Source organism: Nannospalax galili, unplaced genomic scaffold, assembly GCF_000622305.1.
Source record: "Nannospalax galili isolate Female #2095 unplaced genomic scaffold, S.galili_v1.0 scaffold4950, whole genome shotgun sequence".
Classification (NCBI taxonomy): Eukaryota; Metazoa; Chordata; class Mammalia; order Rodentia; family Spalacidae; genus Nannospalax; species Nannospalax galili.
The window spans coordinates 5835-17370 of record NW_008328220.1 but is presented as its reverse complement, the minus strand read 5'-3'; the positions used below and the strand labels follow the sequence as shown (position 1 = coordinate 17370).

Below are 11536 nucleotides of genomic sequence, written 5' to 3'. Positions count from 1 at the left end.
GTCATTATTTGGGGCTGACTGGTTTGTTCTATGGAGAAAGGAGCTTGGAACTAGCTGGTTTTGCCAGATGTGCAGCAGCGGCCCTCTAGGACAGGAACTGGTGGGGATGGCTGTCTGTGTCTCCTGATTGGGTTCCTCCTGTCCATCCCCCCTGTTTTCATTTTCTTTGAGCCTGAGCAAACCCTTTGTTGTGAGCATGGGATCTGTGGCCGTGATACAGTGATGATGAGCACTGAAGGAGAAGAGTATTGGTATGCGTGGACTACCAAGCTGGAGAGGCTGTGCTTGGCTGCTGTTCACGGGCACCTGGGTCTCGGATGGGACTCTGGCTCTGAGGCCCCCTCAGCAGTGCAGTTTCAAAACAGCAATGCCAGCCAGGATCCATCTGCACCATCAGTTCCAAAATATGTCTTCTATGCCTTCTATAAGCAATGGGTATGTGACATCAAACTGGCAGAACTAGGGAGCCATGAGTTCCTGTGGACTTCTGGGACCTCCAGCCCCATCACCTGTGTCAAGGAGTAGCTGCTTGGGAGACTTATTTATGGTTTAGGCCTGCTTTAGTCTGTAAGAAAGTGAGGCATGTTACCCAGCTCACTGCCTGGAGTTATCTTAAGGCGTGTGTTGGCTTGGTAAACACCCCAGAGGCTGGGAGCTGTCTCCAGTGGGCAAGTATGGATCTCTGTGTTTCTTTTTACAGGGTACTGTTTTTAGGTGTGCTGAACAGGGCCATGTGGAGAAGGCTGGGTATCAGGAATCACGAGGCTGAGACCCTGCAGTTTCTTACCTGTGGTTATGAAGGAACTCAAGGTAAGGTCAACAGGCTATGCAGTTCAGTTCCAATAGCATAAGAGTACTGGGGCCTTGGACTACTTTGATGCTGGGGTGAGGGTGGGGTCAAATAGTGGCCCACAGAACCGGGTGGAGGGGCTCTGGCCTGCTTGGGTTATTTGAAATGTACCTAATGGTGTTTGCTGTCTAGAAACTGGCTGTTCCTGAGGGGATGTCCCTCTAGGGCTAACATGGTCCTGTTGCTAGAATAAGGAACTTATGACTAATTCAGAAACCGAGGAAAGATGGTAAAGGAGAAGAGAAGGGTCCTCACTACAGGGTGAGTGCATTGAATGCTTCAGTGCCAGCCCTACCCAGAACAGATGTGGGTGTGACAGCTCAGTACCCACGCTTGGATCCACTGCATGTCACACACAGTGGGCAGAGCAGACTTAAAGGCTGGCAGCCTCCCAAGTCAGACTGAACCCCACATAATGCTGTTTTAGAAACACTTGCAGTAGTAATGCCAAAACTTTAACTTAGCAGATAGCAACAGGAAGTCCCCCTCTGAAGGAGACAGATGCATATTTAGAAAACTTTTGCTAAGAACCTTCCTTGCAAGAGAACCATGGGGAGTGTGCCAGCATCATGGGAGCTTACTGAAGGAGGAACTTAGTCTAGGGAAAAGGTGCATGGCTTTGTATCTGGAACTCACTGCAAGGGTCTTAGTTCCATCTTAGAAAGACCAGGAGGGTCTGGATGACCCAGAGCACCATCTCCCGTCCTGCTCTTGATGGTAATACTTGTTCTAAGTAGACACGTGTCATGCCGTGTTCGTGCAGATCCAGAATCAGAGCTCTCAGAGCTGAGGTAGGGCATAGAATACACTGGGTTGACTGGATCTGTGAACCTGTGGCATGGTGCTACAGTCCCTCTGGTCCTGGGCATGGTGTGGTTGGTGCACATCGTTCTCCATTATGAGTGTGGTATAGGTATGGAGATTTCTGGGGACTATATAACTTTTGTGTGCTGTGTGTTTAGTTCGAAGGGCTGTTCCACAATAACTGCACTTTTTGCATCCAGAACCTGTTCCTGCCTTTTGGCAGAGGAAGGAGAAGGACTAATAAACTTGGTATGTGTAACTGTAGCTCAGAAGAAAAGTCTGGGTAAAAAAGCCTGCATCCCTTATTTATAGGAAGCAGATGTTTCCTATCCTACCTAGACTGAGGGTTGCTGTGAGACCCAGTGATGGTCCAGGAGCACTCCACTTTGTTAGTGTCCCTCAGGAAGGTGGAGAATTGGTTCTGAACTTTCATGCATGAACTCTGAGATGGAGACATTCTAGCAATGAAAAATCACAAAAGAAAGTCAGGTTTTCCTTTAAAGTTGAGATGTTGGACTCCAATCAAACTTACTTCAAATCGCTTAGAATTTGTTCCTCTGTTGTTGTTAAGGTGGGATTTACATAGAGTGAGATGCTTGGATATAAGTGTGCACAGGGGTGTTTTGAGTGGTTGCTTAGGTGACTCCCCAACCATCTCCTGCCTGCCCTCTGCCCATCCAGGTTGTGAATGGTTGCTGTTCTGAAACGAGGGGTCCTATGAGCTCATCAGGGACCTGTCTTCTCTCAGTATGGACTGTCCTTTAGTGATTGTAACCCTCCCTCAGTGTGGACCAAGGAACATTGCCCTTCTGCCCACACCAGCTTCATTTCTCGTTGCCTCTGGTACACCCAGACCTGGCCATCCCTTCTCCTAGGCAGACACTGAACCTTGGCAGGTTTTGCTGAGATGTTATGTGTGGCATCGCTCTGCACACTATGAGCCTCTTGTGGATGTGGTTTTCATCTCTGCAGAGTGAATTCTCAGGAGTGCAGTGTCCCCAGTGAGCAGCACGTGCATTCACCTCCATGAGTGATTGCTGAACGGCTCCCAAGAATCCTGGAATTCAGCAACATGGGCAGCCTCTTGCTTTTCCATGTCCCTCCAAAACATGTTCTGTCTCCCATGACCTGGTCAGAAGTGGCAGGACATGTTGCTGTGGCATCATCATGCTTGACTGTGGTCATATCTTTTCATGAGCATATTGGTCATTTTTATGGCTTCTTTTGTGAAGTTTCTGTTCAATTCTCTTTGCCTGTTTTTTGTATGTATGGAGTATATGTGTGTATATGTGTGTGTGTGTATGTGAGAGAGAGGGAGGGAGGGAGGGAGAGAGAGAGAGGGAGGAGAGGAGTACATGTGGTCATGGATGCATCTGTCCCTGTGTGCACTGTGCAGGCCAGGGTGTCAACTCTTCCTTTTCAACTGTCTTCCTTTGTCGTTCTCCATTTTTTTTTTTTTTTGAGACAGAGCCTCCCAGCACCGCCCATTGAACCTGGTGCTCACTCATTGGCTAGACTGGCTGTCCAGTGAACTGTGGGAATTGTCCTGTCTCTGCCTTCCTCACCACTGGGATTACAGGATTTTTACATGGGTGCTGGGGATCCCAACTTGGCGTGGCAAGCACTTTACTCCTGAGCCGTCTCCCTGCCCCTCTTTGATTTTTTTCTTTTTATCATTGGTTGATGTTATAGGAAGTTTTTTTCCTGCTACACTGTGAATAAACATTCCATTAGATAGTTTTGTGCTAGCATTGCATTTTTGAAGATTTGTCTTCCTCTGCTGAGATGTAGATGCCCATGTTGAGCACTGTCATCGTCAGAGGCGCATGGAAAGCACAGGGGGAGGGCACAGATATCTCGCCCCTGTGTTTGCACAGCTACATGTGTTTTCCAACTCTACTAAAGTGGGGATGATGAATCCTCCCTACCAGCCAGCTGTCTTTCAGAGAAAAAGAGGAAAAGAGAAGGCAGGCTTCGGTCCTTGTCCCAGTGTTTGCCCATGTACACATGGTACTTCTCCAGTTCCTCATTTTCAGAGTGCAGGTCTGCAGGCCACCAGCTGCTGTTTTATTAGCATCATAGGAAAATGTTTATCTATGACCTTTGTGTCTGAAAGGTCTGGCTACAGACTTCTGAGTTGAATGTTCCCTTTCCGGATTCAAGTTATTCATATGTGTAATTCTTCCTCTGCTGAGATGTAGATGCCCATGTTGAGCACTGTCATCGTCAGAGGCGCATGGAAAGCACAGGAGGAGGGCACAGATATCTCGCCCCTGTGTTTGCCCAGCTACATGTGTTTTCGAACTCTACTAAAGTGGGGATGATGAATCCTCCCTACCAGCCAGCTGTCTTTCAGAGAAAAAGAGGAAAAGAGAAGGCAGGCTTCGGTCCCTGTCCCAGTGTTTGCCCACGTACCCATGGTACTTCTCCAGTTCCTCATTTTCAAAGTGCAGGTCTTCAGGCCACCAGCTGCTGTTTTATTAGCATTATAGGAAAATGTTTATCTATGACTTCTGAGTTGAATGTTCCCTTTAGCACTTCAAGTTATTCATATGTGTAATGCCGGATACCAAATTGTTGTTGTTGTTGTTGTTGTTGTTGTTGTTGTTGTTGTTGTTGTTGTTGTTGTTGTTGTTGTTGTTGTTGTTGTTGTTGTTGTTGTTGTTGTTGTTGTTGTTGTTGTTGTTGTTGTTGTTGTTGTTGTTGTTGTTGTTGTTGTTGTTGTTGTTGTTGTTGTTGTTGTTGTTGTTGTTGTTGTTGTTGTTGTTGTTGTTGTTGTTGTTGTTGTTGTTGTTGTTGTTGTTGTTGTTGTTGTTGTTGTTGTTGTTGTTGTTGTTGTTGTTGTTGTTGTTGTTGTTGTTGTTGTTGTTGTGAGACAGGTTCTCCTTGTAGCCCCAGTTGGTCTGGCCCTCGCTATACAGGCAAGGCTGCCTCTGACTCCCACGTGCCGGAATTAAAGATGTGTGTCACTGCACCCAGCAAACATGCCTTTTTATTGAAGTTTTGCAGTTTTCATACAATACAATTTGATGGTATTTAGATACCCTCCCCTATCGTCAGCACTCCAGAGCCCTTACTTCCCCTGTCCAATTTAATGTGCTCTAATATATATATAGTACTCTAATTTATACACACACACACACGGGCACACACACACCCACACACGTATATGCCTGTAGAGTCTAATTTGTATCCTCAAATGTCCTTTAGTGTGGGTCCATCCACTGAAGCCTGATTAACCCACCAAGCATTCCATCCTTGAAAGGCTGTCTCTCCCCATCCCAGCAACCATTGGTTGTCAGTAGTTCCTCAGGTTGGGTTGGGGTTTCTTACCCACTTCTCCTTATCTGCGCTGAGATTTTTTTCGAATTTGACCTTCCGTGGGTTGTGCATGCCGTCACCATTGCTGTGAGTGTGTATGCGTAATTGACCGGCTGTCTGGAAATGTCTCCTTGTGGCTGTCCACCCCCTTTCGCTCTTACAGTCTTCCCACTCCCTCTTCGGTAACGTGCCCTGAGCCTTGGGAGGCAGAGGTGTGAATAGCTGTCCTGTTCAGAGATGAGCACTCTGCAGCCTCTTGATCTCTGCACACTGGCCAGTTGTGGGTCTCTGTGTTAATCACCATCTGCTGCATAAGGGAACTTCTCTGGTGAGAGCTGAGAGATGCATTAGTCTGTGTATATAACAATAAGTCATTAGGAGTCAGTTTAATGTGATAACTATTTAGTAGAAAACTAGTATTGGACTCTCCTATGTCCTGTGACCTGTCTAGCTTCAGGTGCCTAAGCCTGATATCAGTGTCAGGATGGACTCCATCCTATGAAGCAGACTTTCTTTTCAATTAGAGAATGGTTGGTTAGTCCCATAATATTTGTGCCACTGTTGCACCGATGGGCACATCTTGCCAGGCCAGTTTTTGGTTGTAGGTCACAGGGTTCACAGCTGGGTAAGGTCGGTGATTATTTTTTCCTTCTGGTGGCATGCAGAGCACCTTCCAGCCCTGTAAACACTAGCCAGTAGAGATGAGGCTCTGAAGTCAGCACCAGCCGGTTTCTTCTTGTTTGTTCTACAGCTCATGTATGTAGTGTCTTCAGCAATAGGGTCTCACCATCAAGTTCTGGTGGGTAACCAAGAGCAGGGGTAACGGCCAGTACTGTTTGAGGGTCCATGCGACCCCTGGTCAACAGCTTCTGGAGAAGGAGTCCTTTTCTGACATCAAGGGGTTTTGTTGTGTTTTGTTATACTGTGATGTCTAGAAGGGTCTATGTCCCCCTGTTTGAGAGTGCTTCATTTCTTATGAACCACTGAAGCCTGAGCCCTGGACTGTAAGGAGCCAGTGCTGTCCTTGGGCTGTAGATCTTCCTGGCTCTGCCGTGTCTGCTGTAGCTTTGGTTTGTAGAAGGTCCACCTGAGCTACCCTTGGTGACTCTTTTTGTTTGTTCTTGCAATGTACTGAGCATCTGGAATCTTCCATGTTCTTCACAAAGTCTGGGACATCCATGGCTCTCAGAGATCTGTGAACTCTCCTTCCGCTGTGCTGCAGCCATAGTGTGGCCTGCCCAGCCCTGCCCCTCAGGCTGCCGGGGATCTGTGCTGCCCAGCCCTGCCTCACAAGCTGCCAGGGTTCTGGACATTCTTTTCCATTCCACTTTTCAGACTAGCAATTTCTCTGCCTTCAGATTTACCCCTCATTTCCTGCATGCCCATCCGTGCCCCTGCCGAGTTGACCAGGTATACCCTCCTGCCTGTGCGGACCCATCTGTGCACCCTCAGCCTCATTCTCTCTGCTTGTTGGGGGTCACAGTCACATTTTCACTTCTTCCTGTATGAGCTGCTGGGTACTGTGTGTACAGGAACTGAACCATGCCACCAGATTTCTCTTGAGGGTTTTCCAGCACCAGCTAAATTCCTGGGCCATCCTGATCCTCTCAGGGTATTGATATTTCATAGTCCTGCATTTGGGTGACCCTTCCTCTGAAGCCATGGCCTTGTGGGTCTTCAGCATTCTTCCAGGGCATCTCTGATAGTGGCAGTGGGAACTCTCAGCATGTTCTCACAGCCTGCCTCTGCTTGGTCTCAGGCAGCTCTCCCTTAAAGTGGAATTCCTCACTGCATGCCTATTCCCTGTATACCTATACAAAAACTTCTTCAATTCCACCACCTTTGACCCTGACAGATCAGCTTGAGGGGATTTTCCTGCTCTCCATTGCACACTATGGTCCAGAAGCTGCCCAGATGCAAAACTGTGCAGGAACAGGGTCACCTCGGCTCCCCTTCCCACATCTGTCTCTGGTGGAGGATGTCTGCCACCTGTGGCTTTATGACGGATGGGACCCAAACCAGTGGGACCCTGCTTCAATGAAGAGAGGGAGGGAGGGAGGGAGAGTGAGAGCGAGAGAAACATCCACAGAGAGGTGCCTGCCGGTCAGACCTGGGACAACGCTTGTACAGTATTCTCAGATTGTAACATTGCTGTGTCCTCACTCACTGTTCACTGTCAGGTAAACAAAGAAGCAGACTGAGGAGATGGACCCGGAGCATAGATCTGTGTTGTAGTGAGGCAGACGCCAGCCCACAGACCTCACACCCGTCTTGTCGCCATGGAGCCTTCCTTTTCCTACAGTGTCAGAGAGAAGAGCGTGTTGGAGGCCGGAGCACAGGAAGTGGGCGAATGTTCATCTTCTAACATGCCCCTGGTCTTTTGAGAATGGCACCTCCCTGTCTTGCCTTTGGTGTTCTTCCCTCCTGGCTGCCCTGCATGAGCCTCGGCCAGAGCTGGCCCTGCTCAGGATGGAGAGTAGAGAATGGTTCTAGAGTCAGAACGTGGCTCAGAACGTTCTAGTCGTGGCTCGGAAGGCCTTAACGGTCGCTTGCCTCGTGTGCTCTTGCCTTGGAAAACATGTCCTTGTCTTCAGGCGTGACAATTCCTAGAGCCCTGTGTTTATGCTCACTTTTGGCAGGGATTTGATAGGCTGGTTGTCGGGGAGCCTACCTGCAGAACTTGCTTCTCCCAAAGACACAGCACAGGGGCCATCAGGCTTTGTGTGCACACAGGACACATTGTCACACTGCTCAGAGTGCCTAGCTAAGGCTTTTCTCTATGAGTATCAAGAAATATGATGGCTGCCCACTTTCAGCATCTGGGTGGAGTGAGCTGGTGGAGTGTGGGCCACACTATCCCTTTATCTTATAACCACTTTCTGTCTCAGGTCAGAGGGATGCAGCTTATTACTATTTGTTGATAACCTGTAGGCTTTTTTGACAGGATGCCAGCTCTTGCCTCAGATGATCATGTTGTTGCTGACAAGGCCTTCCTCTCCCTCTCTTGTCGGCCAGTACATTCTTCCTTCTCTGGGGGCTCTCTATGTCTAGCTAAACCAGAAGAGTTCCCCCAAAGGCCTGGTACCTGTTGTATCCTTTGCATCAACTCATGACTTCCTCTGTGCCCTAGACATGCTCCTGCGGAGTCTCCTGAAGGACCTGCAGCAGCAATCTGAGGTGCCATGCCTGGGCCCCCTGGAGCTGGAGGAGATGGCAGATGCAATTGCTGGAGCCATGCAAGGCGACCATGCAGGGAGGCCAGGATGGCCACGGGAGAGGGGCCGAGGGACAACTACAAGAACAGGAGAATGGCCCGGAAGCAGTGCTCCAAGGTGACCTCCTGCTCCTTGACAGCCACAGGGAAGGGAGGAGGTCATGGAAGGGGTGCAGGGAGGAGAGGTGGAGGCCACGGGGAATAGGTGAGGCCATGGGAAGGTAAAGAAGCCATGGGGTGTGGCCGCAGGCAGTGGTGAGGTCACAGGGAGGGGTGGGAGGCATGGGGAAGGGTTTGGACACAAGGAGGGGTGAATGGGGAGAAAGGGGGCTCTAGGGAGAGAAGCAAACTGCTCCACAGGCCATAAGGCATTCTTTCTGCTGGGGAGAGATTTGTATTAATGATTTTTAATCTATTTGAACCTTTGCCTCTAAAAGCTTTCTTAACAAACTAAGCCTACCAGAGCAATTATGTTGAATGGCAAATTGCTCTCAGGGAAGAGGCTTGATTCCTGCGTGCTGGGGTTCAGGATTAGGAAAACCAAGGAGTGAGTGAGAGTGTCTTTGTTTGGGTCATGCAAGTGTGCACTGTCAAATATTTGAGCAATAAAGAAAAAGGGGTTCATCCAACTGTCTCCATCCACCTCTGAGGCTGCTGGGGCAGCAGATAGTAACTGCCCTGCCTCACCCACACAGCAGCAGGACTTGGGGTGGTCACTCAGGCAGGCAGGCCTCTAAGATTGTGAGCTCAGTGCCCTGCTCATGGTAGACACACAAAAGCCTGCTGAAAACCAGATGTGACCTGCAACGCTCTCCTCTGTGGGTTGGGACAGAAGTGAGTCCCCCGTGTCCTTCATGCTGCGGCAAACACAGGATGTTGTTCAGGCTGTAGAGCTGGCATGGTCATCGTGCTGTGTCTGAGCCTGGCTAGCAAAACCTTCCTCTGTCTCACAATCTGCAGGATGCTGTTTAGTGCTATGAACAGAAAAGTGTTACTCTGTGGTAAAAATGGGGCCAATGGTGTCCCACCTCATTGGTATAGGAGGATTCTCAGTGGCCATCTTTTCATGCATTGGGACACCTTATGAGGACATCTTTCAGGAACTTGAATAACAGGCTGCTATCTCTTACAGATCACAGACTCTCAGAGGAGGATGACCCAGTATATGAGGAGGTAAGATAACGCCAGAGTCACACTGTCATCTTTCTGTTTATGAAATGCACTTTTGTCCACCTGGAAGAGTATGTGGAAAAATCTCATAATCCCCAGATTGAGAAAAAAGTAGAGTATATACAAAATTATGGAGACCTGGGTATGAAATGGGACATATTTTCAGACTGTAAGTGAATATTTAGCCATTATAGAGACGTGAAAATTAAGATTAATTCAAAGAAGAAAACTAATATCCTCAGAACCCTGTGTGAACATTGCAAGCCCATTTCACAGACCTGCAGAGTTCTGCACACAACTTCTGAGGTTCATGACCAACAGGCACAGCCTCCATGTCCCTGGCCCTGCCCCAGCTGGTCTGGTAGCTGTGAGCCACGAGCAGCTCCTGAAACTTGAAATAAATAAGTTAAAGGCAAATAACAGTTCCTTAGTTGCCTTAGCCAAGGCCCCGTGTGGTCACATCTGCAGGGTGCTCAGTCTCTGTAGGTGACCCGAGATGGCCCTGTGAAAGGACTTAGCCAGGTGGTCTCTATAAAACTTTCTTAACCAGTTGGAGTTTCTTGCTTAAGAACCTGTGTTCTCTTAATGTAAATCTTAAGGATGTAGAAAATCTACTCAGGTAGCAGTGGTATTATATGGTTCTATAAAACTTTTTGTAGGAAGAAGGGAAAGTCTTATTCAGTAATTTTCTTGTCAGGCTTGTGGCCCAGCTCCTGTTAGACACCAGCACGAAACACCAGTGATCTGAAATCCCAGCCACAGTGGGATTTCCATCAGAGCAGTGTGGGGAGACTGGATCAGGAAACTGTGCCTGGGTTTTAGGAGTAAACAGATGCCATGGGAGACCCACAGCCCTTGAGGCTGTGATGTCAGAGCACAAGCCAATGACACATTGAACCTGAAATTGGTGAACTACCAGACCCCATCCACAGCCTTCCCAGCCTCCACCCACAGCCTGCACCTGTTGAGTTTTGACTCATTTCTTTGTTGCTTGGGGTACATTTTGAGCAATTGTTTTCGGAAAGGGTATTTGCATGTTGGACAGTCTGAACTTCTTCATTCAGTGACACCTTCCTTTTCTTCCTCATATGAAACTCCATCTGGGACCATCATCCCCTTTCTTTCAAAAGCCCTCATTGGGTCACTTACTGCAGTGTATTGTCACTGCAAATCCAATTCAAAACAACTGTCTTGATCAAACTATTGCATTTACGTATTCAAAAGGAGAAGTTGTGAATCTCAGTCAGAAGGAAGTGATCTTGCTCACAGTTCTTTTTTTTCCTTTTTCTTTTTTCATCTTTTTGGGGCAAGGTCTCCTTGTAGCCCCAGCTGGCCTGGAACTCATTTTGTAGACAAGGCTGGCCTGGAACTCAGAGAGATCCACCTGCCTCTACCTTCCGAGTGCTGGAATTAAAGGCGTGTGCCACCACACCCAGCACAGTTCTTTCTTAATTTCCTAAATAAATGTGTTTTGGTGAATTAAGTTGTGAGAGAAACCCAGTCCCCCAGTTTCTGTCTAGTGTCATACCAGAGGTGTCATTTCCTGGCTAAAACCTTGTACACATCATTTGATGTCCAGCCTCTTATTAGGTCACATCTACAAAGCAGAGAACTGGGATATGATGAAATGGGGTTTGCATGGAGTGATCAAATGCTGGATTCATAACCAGCCACAAATGCTGTGATCATAATACCCTTCTGGCAGGTGCCAGGGGTGTCAGAGAAGCCTGGTATCCAGGGAGTGGGATCAGGCTTGGAGACCGACTGTCACCTTGCCAGGACCAGAGACCCCTCAACATTACTAGCACAGCTCCCTCATTCCAGGGTTAGCTTCTGCCTCAGTTTCCCTTTCTATGAAATGGTGATTACTGATGTTTCCCTACCCCTGGAGCTTATTGGAAGACTTACACAAATAAAGTCTTACTACCACACCTTTGGGGGCCGATCAGCAGATGTAAATGGTGGTGATTGATAGGTATTATAATTAGGTGTTCATTGCTTCTAGAGGGGTGGGTGGGGTCTTGAAGTCACATGGGTAATTTTTTTTTGTTTATTAGAAGAAGCATTTCATTACAACAGCATTAACCTATTCAATAACATTTTTCTGAGCTAGGGTACATCTCTTTCAAAATTGGCTATAAATTTTTAGGTTCACAGTTGAATTAATACAGTTATAC

The 11536-nt window shown here is 47.9% G+C and overlaps 1 protein-coding gene across 1 annotated transcript; it reads left to right on the top strand.

The window, feature by feature from the left end:
- The first annotated feature begins 717 nt into the window (after nucleotides 1–717).
- On the top strand, nucleotides 718–9361 carry LOC103752483 (receptor-type tyrosine-protein phosphatase N2-like). Its single transcript, XM_008856319.3, has 3 exons — nucleotides 718–810; nucleotides 8106–8307; nucleotides 9322–9361. The coding sequence occupies exons 1-3, from the start codon at nucleotides 732–734 to the stop codon at nucleotides 9344–9346; spliced, it is 306 nt and encodes a 101-aa protein (XP_008854541.1). The 5' UTR covers nucleotides 718–731; the 3' UTR covers nucleotides 9347–9361.
- Nucleotides 9362–11536: the final 2175 nt, after the last annotated feature.